The 15,964-nt window shown below is 35.5% G+C and overlaps 2 protein-coding genes across 3 annotated transcripts; both read right to left on the bottom strand.

Moving 5' to 3' along the window:
* On the bottom strand, positions 957-3,969 carry LOC109842642. Its single transcript, XM_020411491.1, has 4 exons — positions 3,656-3,969; positions 2,797-3,417; positions 1,878-2,519; positions 957-1,419 (listed from the first exon to the last, which is right to left on the bottom strand). Exons 1-4 carry the CDS (start codon positions 3,967-3,969, stop codon positions 957-959), a joined length of 2,040 nt encoding a protein of 679 aa, XP_020267080.1.
* LOC109841412 (DNA-binding protein EMBP-1-like) lies at positions 5,890-12,169 on the bottom strand. Of its 2 annotated transcripts, XM_020410373.1 has the most exons (9): positions 11,906-12,169; positions 11,633-11,742; positions 11,432-11,492; positions 10,827-10,854; positions 10,466-10,734; positions 10,247-10,324; positions 9,683-9,808; positions 8,593-8,673; positions 6,258-6,391 (listed from the first exon to the last, which is right to left on the bottom strand). In XM_020410373.1, exons 1-8 carry the CDS (start codon positions 12,074-12,076, stop codon positions 8,614-8,616), a joined length of 903 nt encoding a protein of 300 aa, XP_020265962.1. In that variant the 5' UTR covers positions 12,077-12,169; the 3' UTR covers positions 6,258-6,391; positions 8,593-8,613. The 2 variants fall into 2 exon arrangements, with proteins under 2 accessions (XP_020265961.1, XP_020265962.1); XM_020410372.1 differs by lacking the exon at positions 8,593-8,673 and having other exon boundaries at positions 5,890-6,391; positions 11,906-12,165.

The following is a 15,964-nucleotide window of genomic DNA, read 5'->3' on the forward strand; positions in this document are numbered from 1 at the left end:
TCAGTTCATATACACCGGTAACTACAAGAGTCAACATGATGACAACAAGATTTAACATTTTATCATTAAGAGTTAACATGTTATCAACAAGGGTTAACATGTTATCTCCAAAAGTCTACTTTTTATCAACAATAGTTAACATGTTACTAACGAGAGTTAACATGTTATGTCAAAGAGTTAACATGTTATCAAAGAAAGTTAACATATTTCCTATAAAAATTAACATGTTATCAATAAGAGTTAACATGTTAGCGACAATAGTTAACATGTTTGCAACAAAAGTTAACATGTTTGGTACAAGAGTTAACATGTTTATTACAAGAGTTAACATGTTTTCCACAAGAGTTAACATGTTTACAGCAAGAGTTAACATGTTTCTCACAAGAGTTAACATATTAGCGATAAGAGTTAACATGTTTGCAACAAGAGTTAACATGTTATCCATCATGTTATTTACAAGAGTTGACATGTAATAGGTGTAGCTTAATAACCTGCCAAGAAAATTTTATATGTTAACTGTAACTTAACAATCTAACTGAGTAACTTTACAGACCCAAGTAAGATAACATTTTCATTATAATTTACGTTGGCATAGATATATTTCAGTTCATATACACAGTTAACTACAAAAGTATTATAAACACCCAAACATATTTCAGTTCATATACACCGGTAACTACAAAAGTATTACAAACACCTAAATATGTTTCAGTTCATATAAACAGTTAACTACAAAAATATTACATACACCCAAAAGTGTTTCGGCAAATCCGCAACTCATATCAATCGGCGATCGGTTCATTGCAAGTTGCGCGGTTGTGGCCTTCGGAGTGGCATCGAGAGCATTTCAAAGGTCGTTTGTACACTGTTCGGTTGTTGATACGTCGTGTTTTATTTCTCCCCTTTCTTTTGATAGTATGTGGTGGAAGTAGCTCGATCTCATCCCTTGGCACGCTTCATTTCTCATAATCTGGTATAGGATAGAGAATCGGGTCATAGCTCTTTTTAAATGCTTCTATGGACATAAACAAATCGTAATATTGGTAAATGTCTCTCTTCATGTACGAGATGACTGCACATGCATGTTTACACGGAATCCGCATGACGTCCCAAGCACGACAAGTGCATGTCTTCTTCTCCAAATCAACATGGGTAGTTTTATGTGCTTGCACTTCAAATATGTCAGCTGCAGCTTGCTTAACATCCAATGGACGACCTTTCTCTATATTTTCTTTAAGCATCATCTCTGCTTGTGGACAGAGATATCCAACCCATTTATCTGCAAGTAACCGGCGATTACTCATTTGGACCATTATCTGTTTACGGATATGCTCAACCATTTGTAGAATCCGTAGCATTCTAGCTTCCCTTATCCAATTATTAAAAGACTCAGCGACATTAGATGTTACGTGCCCATACCTGAAATTATATATAACTTTATAACAGGTCACAAATAAAGGTTAACAAATAATTGAATAGGGTTAACATAATATGAATTACAGGTAACAGTTTACAGATAAGAGTTAACAGGTTATAAATAAGGGATGACACAAATAATTGAATAGAGTTATTTTTTTTTTGAATTACAGTTAACATGTTTACATATAATAGTTAACATTTAACAGTTAACATGTTTTCCACAAAAGTTAACATGTTATCAACAAGAGTTAACATGTTATCAACAAGAGTTAGTACGTTATCCACAAGAGTTAACATGTTAGCAACAAGACTCAACATATTATCAACAAGACTTAACATGTTATCAACTCTGATATAGTTAACAACTCTGATATAGAATTTAACAAATTCAAAGATAACATGCTTAATAGCATAAGTTCATACATTAGCATAGATATAGAACAGCCAAATAACGTTACCTTATTCCCGGGAAGAATGCATTTGCCCATTGATCAGGAGAGTAGTTCATAGCAATGTTGTATGCCCTTGGATCCATGTCATATATCTCTTTCATGTACTCATTCCATTCTGCTATTGTGTATTTATAACAAGCACTTTGGAGTAAGTTCCCCAGAACATGAGTGTCCTTCGACTTTATACCCAAGTCCTTAAGCTTTAACCTGAAATTTTCAACAAGATGTAGAACACACCTCGAGTGTAGAGCTTCTGGAAAATACTCTTTTACTGATTCTTTAATTCCTTTGTCCGCATCAGAAATTATAACCAATTGGTGGGGAGGATTGTAAGGGTCAGCCCTCTCATAAAGTATGGACCATAGACCTTGGAGGAACCACTTCCAATTCATCAAATTCTCTTGATCACATATGCAATACGCTAAGGGAAATATACCTTGGTTGCCATCATATGCTATGGCCAAGAGGAGAATGCCTTTATATCGATCCTTCAAAAATGTACCGTCCAAAAATAGAAGGGGTCTGCATCCACTCAAGAAACCTTTGATGCATGCAGCATAACAAACAAAGAGTCTCGAAAACCTCCCCTCATTCTGGTCAACATGTATGTAACTGCCGGGATTTGTCTCTTTTACCATGCGCTCATACCTAGTCGTGTAAGAAGAAACAAACCAACAAGTTAACATGTTATCCGTGTAGCTTAACAAGCGACCAAAAAAAGCTAACACATTATTGGGGTAACTTAACAAAAGTTAACAAATTATCAGCGTAACTTAACAATGTAACAGAGAAAGTTAACGTGTTAGTGGTGAAACTTAACATGTTATCAATGTTATCAATGAACTTAACAAGGAACATGTTAACTATTTGTTTTAACAAGCAAACTTTAAAACTTAACAAGTTAATAATAAAGTTCAGCATTTACCATCGTAGTTGATCATACGACTCATATATAACCCCGTAAAGCTTCTCCTGTGCTCTCTCTTTCCCCCACCATATCTTACTGTAATCAATTCTAAGGCCGTAGTTTGTGAGGAACTCCTTTTGCACATCAACGGGTCGGATTTCTGGACGGACCTTCAGGAGTGGTTGTAACTGTGTTGCAATGAATTTACGGGATGCCCTTGAACGACCTGTATTTTGTCCGTACTGCCCACAAGTATGTTCATTAACAAACTTCTTGATCGATAGTCTATTTTCATTCTTAACAGGTGAAGCAAACAACATCCATGGGCACTCGTAAGTTTCTTTATATCGGCAATATACACGGATACGTTTTGGTTCGTTCTTTTTAAACTCATAATCAAACATTTTGGCCAGAGAATAGTATGTCAGCGCCAACCTTAATTCTTCAGCACTTTCAAATTCTTGACCCTCTTCAGTTAATGCATTATGCCACCAACCAGGAATCATTACTGTGTTGTTAATAATGTCATCAGAACGCACTACACTGCTACCACTGGGATTATCAATTGGAATTCTTTCAGAACCATGGTTTGCGGCAGAAGTACTATCAATAAACTTTGGCTTCAGTGTATTCATAATGCTGCACAAATATAATTGGTTTTTCTTAAAATAACGAATAGGACTTGTACTTAAATAATGCAGTACCCTTAAGAGTTAACACATATGCCCTAAAGCTTAACAACCTTCGATAGAAAGTTAACACATATCAGTTAAAAGCTAACATTTAACCTGAAACAATTCGCTATGTTATCATTTCTTCACATTTTACTCACGCAATTCATAATTTTTCAAATAAATTAAGTGTAAATATAACTTACATTTCAGGAGGTTGCTTCGGGGTGTTCTCACATCTGGAAACATCTACATCTATAGTAGCTCGAATATGGATCTCCAAACACCCGATATTACGGTTGTGCTCCACCATACACTCCATATCATCCTCATTCTCGATCTCAAAACTCAGATCAGGGATCCTTTCAGATTTATAAACCATTGATAGCGCATCATAAGGAACCTTCAACCTCTCAGCCACGTCGAACTTAAACTCAAAAAAAGTGGTTGCACAAGTTACCCTTGAGAACACTGCTCTCTCACCCAAGGAAACCATGCAAATAAGGGGGCTCTCCGCCATAAATGAAGGGGATTTAAGAGGAGTTATGAAGGGCACTTTAGGACAAGTAGGGGGCTGAAGATCATAAGCCCTAACCGCAAAGATCTGACGTTTGCACCATAAATACACTCTCTTCAAAGTCGAGTGGGTTAACAGGATATATAACGGAGGGAGCGCGCCAAAATTTCCCCCCAAAACGGCCATCATCTCGCCTTAAATGCGACGGAGAGGTTTCGCCAGCGATCGGATCTCGTTTTCGAGGCACGGAGTTGAAGGCGGGGGTATTTTAGGGAGGCTGGGTGCAAATACGGGTGAGAGAACTGCTTTTAGGGCTCAGTTATATTTTTTTGAATATTTAAGGGCTTAGCCACATGGGCCAAAGTACAGGGGGCTAGGCCACATTGTATTTTCAATTTTGGGGCCTTGAAGCAATTTTTCCTTTTTTTTTTCTATTTGATCCCTTTAAATCTAGAACATAAACTTGTGCAATTGAAGTTATCCTCCTAAGTTGTAATTACCTTAAGCTATGCGTATGATAACTGCATGGTACATAAATTGGTTAAAGCGAACATTAATTCAAGTGTAAGTGCGCGCAGGGCCTGGAACCAAAAAAGACGCGCGCGTCTCCCGCTCCAGTTGCTGAAGCTCGAGAGAAGTTTTTTTGGTCTCTCTTTTCTCTCTCGTTTAATTAATTAGTTTAAGTGGCTCTTAATAGTACTCCGGACGTATGGCAGCTAGCTTTGATCACTCACTGATTATATATATCAGTACAAATAGCAGTAGCTCCTCAGATTAATTAAGGTGAGCACATCGATGAATTCTTGTTTGCGGGTTTGCTGTCACAACATCGGGCGAATTAGCTAGTGTGATGAGCATTAATTAGCATCTCATAGGTTTCATGCAACTTTTCATTCTTCTCATATTGGGCGCGTGTCTAACGAATCTTGGTGAAGTATCGGTACCAAGGTTTTCTCAAAAATAATAATAATAATAAAGGAAAAACAAATAAACCATTGATACTAAGATTTCAGTCGAGTTTTCAATTTCTGCATCTTGAAGTTGGCGTGTATATGCGGCGGCGTTTGATTTCTAAATTGCTGATGCCGCGGCCTTGTGTTCTCAAGCGAGCAACAAGTAAAATCCACTACCATCTTCGCACAAGCAAACATTGACGGGTCGATGACAACGATAGCAGGAGTGCTATCACACGACACCTGAGAGTATATATTCCAGACGCGGTTCAGAAACTCTCGCAGCTTTTTTTTTGCCCTGTCAAGTTCAGATCTCGCGCGATTTACTAATTACTTAGGAATTCTTTTCTTTTGATAATCCAAATTACAACAAGTTCCACAAGGGGGAAACTTTGATGTAAGGCGCCGCTTGATTACTCTCAACCGCCTGAGCTCACCCCTCGGTGGGTGGGGGTTGGCCGTCATGAAAACTTGAAATTTTGCTAAATCGACTTGAATCGTCCGCAAATACTTCTGAATCATAATGACAGAGCTACGGCTCTAATATGATTAAACTGAACCCACCTCACACACACGCGCTCACAAAATTTTTTTTTCCTCTTCTTCTTCTTCTCCCGACATAAAGAGCTGCTGGATGAGCTTAAACTAGAAGGCTGCTTGCATCGTCAGAGATCCCCTGTTAATATATATATATATATATATATATTAAAAGAAACACGTGGATATCCACCTGGGATATGATTAGTTATTTGCTTATTTAACTCCCATTTTCTCCATTAGAAGATAATAATATAACCAATCTTTTACTTAACCTATACCTTCAGGGAGCAGCAAGCTGATCGTAAACGTCAAAATAAGCTAAGATCAGTAACCACACCAAACCGTTAAAAAAAAAGGAAACAACTTCGCCTTGTACAGAGAGATAAGTATCGCAACATCGCAGGGCTCAAGAAATTTGGTCAACATTCAGTCAGGATAACGTACGTTAAATTAGCTTTCATCTCTTTTTTCAGGATTACAAAAGTATATCGGTAACAGAAGGACTCCTAATCTGTATAACTTAAATAAAAAAATTTAGTGCAACATCATACACAGCCTCTCCCAGCAGGCTTTTTGCAAGGGGCCTTGCGACCTAAACTGAAAAAAAAGATCAAATCTCTCTAAAACATACAGACTTATATAAGATATTATACAATGTATGTGCGGAGGAGCAACTTAGCAGACCAATTCATGAGACGCTACCAGCTAATAATTCCGAGTTAGTGGGATGATGATATTAGTGGGATGACGATAAATGTACCAGGTTTAAATTTCACCAGTTAACTGATTTAAATTTGCCGCTGGAACTAATCTTGTCTATTTGATCCCTTCAGACCATTGCAGAAAGCTACTACTGCTTCTGCTGCTGATGCTGCTGCCGCTATGTGTGATGAGTTCCAGGTGAAGCTTTTAGCCCAGCAATCCAGCACTTCCTGTTGCAGTATAACATCAGTTAGTAGTTGGTCTCCTCTTGAAAGCACTAAAAACAGCAATTACCATAATTGGGCTAAGGACCCATTTGGTTTGACACAAGTACCGGAAGTAGAAAATAAATAAATAATGTAACTTATAAAATTATGAAATAGGAAGCAGTGGAACTGTGGAAGTCATACATTTTTTTTGTTTATTGCATGCATATTTTTTTGAAGTATTGGAAGTAGTACTTTTTTTTATTTCATTTCCTTATTAAGTTTGGATAGCAATGAAAAGTTGTTAGGAAGTAACTAATAAAGAAAATGTAAAGAAGAAAAAGTATTTCTTTCCTAATTCATATTACATTCTACCTACTTCTGAGCGCACATAGGCGTTCAAGGAAGTACCAGAAGTAGGTTTTTCTAAACAAATATGTTTTTTGCTCAGAATTAGTAGAAGTAGCCTCTACTTCATTTATTTCAGCTACTTCACAGTTAGCTCCATGTTAACAAACAGGACTTAAGTGAATGATAACTGAAAAATATATATCAGCAGTACATTGAAGGTTTATACTCCTCTTTTGCTATGAGAACCTCCTAAATCTTCCAATAAAGAAGCAGTTTGCCCTTCTTGACATTCTAGAAAGAACACCAGCAACAATAACAAACAGGTATGGAAATCAGAGGTCTCCAAGTTCATAACTCCTCTACAAAGAATAAGATCTCTGATTCTCCTTTAACTACATTGAACCAGTAGCTAGCATGTAGTTTTTCTGAAGACTCCAATCAAACATATCATTAAGTTTTCACGAAATCAATTTTCAAAACCACTGCCACTTACTTTCTGAGTCCCTAGAACACAATCAAAAGTTGATTTTCCCTTGGGGGCCATTTTGTTGGCCAAAAAAAATCAAGGAAAACGATTATAGGAAACTTATTTCTCATAAGTTATAATTGTTCCTTTTCCTTTATTTGGTTCCACCTTCAAATCAAGAAAAGAGGTAATGGGGGGCATTCTTATTGGGTGATGTGACCCAAACTTTAGGAAACCCATTTCATGGGTTTTGTTGAGGACATGGGTGGAAATCATCATAAGTGAGTTCCTCCCCTTGTTTTTTTTCCCCTTTGGTTTTCAAGAAACCAAACAAACAGTCCCTTAATGGGGATTTTTTTTGAGAACTGTCCACCAAAATATTCATCTAATTATTTAACAATTGGGGGCTATTTGTTCCCTTTCATTTGATGGGTTTTGTATTGAAAAATGGAAACCACAAGCTTAAAATTCTAGATTTTTATCAAATACATTGTCAATTATATTGACACGAATTTGGAGTTGCCACATAGGATAGAAGCATCTAATGTGATTTCCTAAAATTATGTTGATTTCCCCCAAATTTGTAATCTTAGTCATAATATCCTAACCAGAATGGATGTGTAACCAAACAAAATTTGGTTGGATTTTAACAATTGGATTCTTCTAAATCCATAGTATGCATCTAAATATAATCCATGAATCAAAACAGCCCCTTAGCTAGCACTCTGGCCAGTCTTGAATTCACAATTAAACAGACTAATAGGCTTAAAACGAGAAACAGAAATAGTTCCTTCTACTCTAGGAATAAAAGAAATCAGAGCATAAACTAAATCTAGACAACTCATCTATCTGCTGATGCCTTACTTAGAACAAGCTCAAAATAACTTCCACCACCTCTCCAATCACTAGAAAAGTTCGGATTTTAAGTCTATCAAGGGTTGGAGCATTCAAAGGGAACAGAAGAAGATAGTGTCACCTCTTCCTCAACAAAAAGTTACCTCCAAATTCCTAATGCCCAAGGCTTTTTCACCAATTAACCCAAGTCACACATACTAATAGGCAAAGATGACTAGCTAGAGGAGAAGATGACTGGCTAGAGATAATTGTAAATGTTTTGAGATCCCCGCATTATCCTCCACCAGCACCTGAGAAGTCTCCAAAGTTGAGTCATGTAATGAATTCATGGGACCCACTTCTGGAAGACATGAGATTACCTCCAGAATTCAACAGCGTGGCTCCATGGGACCACTTCTATAATCCAACATTACCTAAAGAAGAGTTAGTAAGGCGAGAATGACATACGCTAGATGGTTGTGGCATGTAATGCTCCAAGCAAGTAGTCCCAGATGGAATATGTACTACAAAAACTCTCATATAAATAATTTCTATAAACTCCATATTATCATACCTGACATTTCTGATGGATGAATTATGGAGACAAAGCAGTTTCAAGATCTGTGACCTCCCGGAAAGTTGTTTCTTGGGATAACTGATATGAAGCCATATACAAAGCATAAGTGGTAGTCATATGTGCACGTGTGTGTGCGTGTATGTGTGTGTTGTGTGTCCACGCCGGGAAGGGGAAGGGAATAAGACAAAGATCAATATATATGGTAAGTTAGCAACTAATAGCTCCCTTGAATAAACAACATCAACTATGATCGAATAGAAGATTCTTTCGAAAAAAGAAAAAAAAAAACTATCAAATTTGTTACTATATATACTTAGCATCAATAACTATCTTTGCAGGGGATGCCAAGAATAGTTGAATTGTTATATTGTCTAAGATTTGTCTATCCTCCATTTAAAATGATAAAGAACAATGAAGCTTTCAAATCATCAAAATGCTTTTAGTAACAGCAATTCATAAATTCCTATGGTTTATCCATACATCAATACTTGAATACTACAGTTAACATGGCACCGTAGCAAACTGCTCTATATGATTTTGGCATTATTACATTCAACACGGTTTCCTAAAGTGGTACATTCCCATCAAGTGCCAGCATCATTCACACGCATCATTACTAGTAAATGTGTAAAAAATAAGACAAAAAATTACTAAAGCGCATATATATATATATATATATATATAATATATATATATATATATATATATATATATATATATATATATATATATAATAGTAGAGAGAGAGAGAGAGATTAATGGGTATCCTTGTCATAGGAGGGGATTTCCTCCTTGACGCCTATGTGGCACAATCTCACCATCCTCATAAAGTAGGAGAGAGAGTGTGAGTTGGTGGGGATTTATGCTACTTTATGAGGATGGTGGAGAATTATACCACATAGGCGACAAGAGGGAAATCTCCTCCTATGACAAGGATACCATTAATCTCATATATATATATATATATATATATATATAATATATATTATTATATATATTAATATATTATATATATATATATAATACTATAATATAAAGTAATGGTTAAATGCAAACAGCTGAATTGGTAAAATGACAAACAGCTGACCGTAGTTGCTGCCTTCGCTGCTTTAAGGTCTTCACAACCTTTCTTAAGTTGTTCAAGCTCAACCTTGAGTGCACTATTCTCACTATTTAGTTCATTCACCTCCCTGGCTAGGTCTTCACATTCTTGCTGGCGAGAAAAGAAACAAAATCGATCATATTCCGTGAAATTATCAATAAAAGTAAGAAGCTGGGATAAGCTTGATTTGTCCAAATCTAAATATCGGCCCACTACCATTATGCAAAATGAAATAATGTTTAAAAATATCAAAGTTAAGAAGTTTTTCTTTTATAAAGAATTACATTTAAGAACTAGCAACTGATGTCTCTAACCTCAATAATTTTTTTGAATATCTTAGTACATGTTGTTTGGTCCCACCATTAAGCTAACTAAACAGATGAAGGATTGAACATTTGACTCTTTTTTACCTGATAAAGTGAACGATATGCTTTTGATCAAATAGGGAAAAAATTAAGGGACTAAACGGCTAAAATATGTGTCCTAGAAAAACTAGAGTGCACAATTAACTTAAATATCTTCAAGAAAAAAAGGAGGAGAAGAGCATACCTGCTTGCGCAATCTTGATCTCCTTGCTGACTCCCTATTAGATTGTGTCCTTCGTTCTCTCTTCATCTCTCGCTCATCCTGACAAGTACACAAGCTGAATATTAACAGGACAACACACATAGCCATGGAAAACCATATGAGGTGTTACAATAGGCCATATTTGTGAAAAAGGAAAAGACATAGAATAATATATACATTACAGGGTAATGTGCTGGCTACCTGTATCCGGTGGTGTTCGATCCCAACTCTATTAGCTCCAACAGTTCCTGATGCCACATTTGCCAAATTTGGTTTGACCTTAGGTGCAGTTCCAACATAAGAAGCATTCCATATCTCCATCCCAACATTCAAATTAAATGCAGGACTAGGTGCTGTTGCTCGTCCTGGTGCTGAAACGGGAAGTTTTGACACAGTTCTTTGTCTAACACTGTAAGACGATTCAGTAGCTGCGGCGCTGTTCTGGGGAGGAGGAACCTGTGAAGTTTCTCCTGAACAAACCAAGCAAAAACTCATGATTATGGAATTGTTGGAATTGTTCATAAGAACACAAGGATCCAGAAACTTCCAGTAAGAAATGTACCCTCAACAGATCTTTTTCCAGCTGCGTCCTAGATTAAAAAAAGGCACATGCAACATGAGCAAAATCACTAAACCACTCTTTCATATGGGTCATAACAAACAACAAATAACGCCGAGGAACTCGAAACTTATCTGCCTGCTTCATATAGGTAAAGAAAGAAAGAAAAAGGTAACCACAACTATTTGACACAAAATTTTCAACTCGAACAGTTGTAAGTTGGCACTAAACCTAGAATTCTCACCTAGAACTCTCAATCTCACCTTATACGTAAATCTGAACAAAGTATAAATGAAAGCCTATTATTTGATAGAAAAGCATTTGCAGAGCAGCAAATGCAATCAGCAAGATCAATTGAACAAAGCAGTTCAAAGTTTTGACAGCTTTTTTAATCCACGGTCCAATAAATTCCCAATAGAACTATATTCTTGAACTACATATTCCTACTTTGAACTATAACTATAATTTCTCTCAACTAGTTATGAAACGTTTTTTTCCCATTAACTGCCCCCGATTTTGCAACAGATCAACTATTAACAGATATAACATCAGAAGGACAGCTTTTTTTTTTTAAATATTATTTGAAACAAGCAAATTATATTGCGTACCTGAGGTTCAGGCCCCTTGTCTCTCGTACTCAATGACCCTTCGCTTCCACTCTCACCACCACTGCTTCCATCACCACAAGAAGGTTAACACAAATACCCAAAAGTGCCAACAAATAAAAACTAATCAAAACATCACCAAGTCTACCAATTGTTCAATCAAAAGCAAATTCTACCAATTATTCAACCAAAACCCTTCCTTACCTCTGAGATCCGTACTCATCTGCAGACCAAGAGGTAACCTTATCTCCATCTCCTCCTCCTCTTTCGTTCGACTTATTACTCCCTTGTTCTGCCATCGGGTACCCTGCAGTCTGCACAATTTCCCTCCTTTTGATCACTATCCATCACCACCTCACCTCACGGAAGGGGGGGGGGGGGGGGGGGGGGGGGGAATGTTTTAAAGAAAGGATCAGACTTTACAAAACTGGACACGAAAATTCTCGAGAATCGAGACAAAAAGGCAAGATTTCAGAACTGAGATCCCAAAACCGGAGGGGCGCCGTCGGCTAAGACGGCTTCCCAGGCGGCGGGGTAGGAGGGAGTCGGTGAAGAGATCGCCGCAGGTTCGGTGAAGGCCGAGGTACGCGACGTTGACGGCGGACGAGCGGTGATTTGGCGGGAGAGTGGGCCTTTGGATGAGGCCATGGCGATGAGGGAATTGCAGAAATTAGGGTTTGGACCGTAGAGGACTGGGAACGGGTGAACGCGGGCGCGAAAATTTTGAGAGAAAGACGGGATTTAGGGGCTGTTTGGTTCCTTTTTTTTGAGAGAAAGCCTCACTTGAAAGCAGGTTAAAAGTGTTACTTTTTGGTAAACTTTCAGTCAAAATCGTTTTTAAAAAAGAAGATTTTGACTGAAAGCCTGTCAAAAAGTGACATTTTTAACATTTTTGACAGGCTTTTCGGAGAGTCTTTCCCTTAAAAACAAGGAACCAAACAGCCCCTTAATATTAGGGCTTGAGGAGCGCTAGGGGCTTTTATTTAGGGCATGTTTGGTTATTTCCTAAAAAATCTAGAAATAGAAATGAATACCAAGAAAACTCAAAAAATACAATTGCATCCATTTACATCCCTAAAACACACCCACAATATCTAATAAAATATTATTTTTATCCATCAACGTATCCATCACATCTAATAAAATATTATTTTCATCCAACAACTCACATCATATCTAATAAAATATTATTTTCATCCACAATATCACTCAACTCAACTCATCTCATCATTTCAAATCACTCACATCATCCAATAAGATGGTGACAACTCATCTCATCTCATTAACATTTTATTTCCACTCATTTCCTCCCAAAAAGTTAGGAAAACAATTTCCTTAAGTGTGAGTCACATCATCCAATAATATAATGACAACTCATCCCATATCATCTATTTTCTTATTTTTAAGAATGAACCAAACAAAAGAAAACAACCTATTACAAGAAATAGGTTTCTTATAATTCATTTACTTATTTTTTTTCGCCAACCAAACAACATCAAAACAAGTTTCTTAAAAAACCACTCACATCATCCTATAATAAGGTGACTACTCATCTCATCTTATCTCCATTTCTTTGATTTCCTTCTTTTTTTAGCAAACCAAACACTCCCAAAACAATTCTTCTTAGAAATAGTTTTCCATTTCTTTGATTTCCCACTTTTTTAGGCAAACAAACAGACCCTAACAATTCTTCTTAGAAATAGTTTTCCATTTCTTTGATTTCCCACTTTTTTAGGCAAACAAACAGACCCTTATTTATTGAGGGAAAAAACTAACTCTAATCCCAGGACACGTTGACGCCTAATCCCATCAACACTCACGATGTGCTTGAATTCCACTGGGATTAATTCTATGTTTGGCAGTTCACTAGGAAAAGAAAAGAAAACGTAAAATATAGAAAGAAAAGATACAAAATTAAAGGATATATATCATATCATCATATACTCTCTTTAAAAGTACAATTTCGAAAAAAATCTTTCCATGATCAATTTTACCCTTAACTATTTTATTTAAATTTAATCTATTATAATCATAATTATATCATATCTTAATCCCATGTGAAAAGCTTGCAGGTCAATATGTTTAAGATTAAATGGTATAATATATGAAGTATTATAAAAAAAAGCCCAAATTTTTTAAAAATTACACAAAACTACCCTTAAAAGTTTAAAATTACACAAAATATCTATATATTTCAAAACTTAAAATAACAAACATGAAACCCTCAATATTTTAAAAACTATAAAAACACTCTTAAAAGTTTAAATAATAAAAAAACACTATAAAATTCTGAAATTTCAAAACTTACAAACAACAAAGATGAATTTAAGGAATTACCATCAGGCACTAAAAAATTCAAATTTGTAAAAAATAACCTCAAAGTTAAAAATTATAAAAAACTCTTTCAAAAATTAAAAAAGACTAAAAACCCTAAAATTTAAAAACTTATAACCAGTACATATCAAATTTCAAAATTATCAGCAGACCACTAAAAATTTAAATTTTGCAACAAACAATTCAAAGTTTCAATCATTGTAAAAAATACCCTCAAAATTCAAAGTTGTAATAAATATTCTGACATTCGAAAACTTACTACCACCACATAAAATATAAAGATTACAAGCACCCAACTTAAAATTAAATTTTTTAAAAATACTCTCAAAATTTCAAAAATTGCAAAACACACCCATAAAAATTCAAAATCATGAAAAAGCGACTAAAAATTTAGAACTTAGCAAACAAAGAGTAGTTGTTCGATATTCTTTCCTTAAGATATGTAAAATTAACTTTTAATTTAAGGTTTTACTATCATTTTTCTGCATTTAAAAGTAGTCTGATTTTATCAAAAAAGATAAAGGTGGAAAATGATTGATAACGTCTCAGTAGAAAATAAAACAAAAAGAATGAAAGGCACTATTTTCTGAATATTTATAGAAGGTTTTTTTTAAAAAAGACTTTTTTTGCTAAATAATTAGCAAGCAAAATCGACCTCTTTTTTGCCAACATGTCAAAAATAGGTCGATTTTAAAAAACGTGTTGCTGAAAACATACGAGACTAGTAGTCCCGTATGTTTTCAGTTCACTAATCGGGGATAAGTAATTATCGAAAACATATGGTAGCCCCGTATATTTTCGATAATTGCTAATCCCCGATTAGTGAATTGAAAACATACAGGACTACTAGTCCCGTTTTCAGCAAAATGTTTATTAAAATCTTAGCAAAATGGTCGATTTTGCTAATTATTTAGCAAAAAGGAACTTTTAAAAAACCTTAATAAAATTAGAACCATACAAAATAAACATAGAAAGAATAAACAAATTTTTCATAGTTCGACTTCACAGTTCGATTGCTTCAAAGCTTTCTTTAGTTGTTTTGTTTTGGCTGCTATCTCCTCTTCAATAGGAAATTCTTCAATCACTAGAATGTTCTTCTTCATCGCATTACCATTGTGAGCCCAAGCAAAAAAATTGCATTGCTTATTTGGGACTTTGCACATCCCAAGAAATATCTACCTTTGTTCCTCCTATTTTTACACATCTTGAGTGGTGTTAAAAATTTGCAAATACGACAAAACTCCTCTAGTGCTTGAGACCCTTCGGATGTATTCATCTCACGAAATCAAAATAGGAATCAAGGGATGAATGACATTCTGATGAGTTTGTAACTTGACTTTGTGCATATTATATATTGGGTTTGGTAGCTCACCTAACTGTTGGAATTTGACTGTTGGGTTGTTTGAAAAAAAACATATGTGATTGGTATTTTCACCACAACAATGGTGGATTTTTTTGTCTTATATGGGTGGTCATCTTACAGGGGGTGAGTACAAGTTGTTTCCAGGTATGTTTCAAGCCCAAACAAACACAAGAAACTAGTCTCTTGTTGTGTCAAATACATTGAAAACCAAACAAGTAAATTGATGAGTATATTTCTAATCCTCTTTTCCATGCCAAACAAACTAAATAAAAGTAGTTCTTAGAAAAGCTAAGAAAGATATGAAAATAGAGTTTTTAAAAGGAATGTTCATTTCCAAAAATTTTGGAAACCAACCAAGCAAGCCCTTAGTGTAGGGATTACAGCTGTGTGATGGTTGGATTTTGGTTCCAAATAGATGCAAGAGGCAAAGTGGGGTTTGAAGCATGAGGGGTGGTGGCGGTGGTATGATGGTCCTATTGATTTGAAAAAAAAGATGGGACAACTAGTCTCATATTCATAAAATATTATAATTAGTGAATACTAATTACACGGGACTAATAGTTTCATAATTTTCAATTTTTATATTTTATAATATCAATTAATTTTTATGTAGTCGTGCTGACATGGCTAAAAATGACTGATTCTACTAATTAACCAAATCTCAGGTCAATTTTGCTAGTTAAATTTGAATAATTGTTTATTTTAAAAAAAAATTCCAAGGTAGAGGGAAGAAGGGGAGGATGTGAAAGAGGATAAAGGAGGGCATATGTGAAGAGAAGCAAAAACAACGAAGGTTGAAAATGAGTGGGATGATGAAAGATTAGGGGTAAGTGTAATTC

This window comes from Asparagus officinalis, chromosome 5 (assembly GCF_001876935.1).
Source record: "Asparagus officinalis chromosome 5, Aspof.V1, whole genome shotgun sequence".
In the NCBI taxonomy this organism is placed as follows: Eukaryota; Viridiplantae; Streptophyta; class Magnoliopsida; order Asparagales; family Asparagaceae; genus Asparagus; species Asparagus officinalis.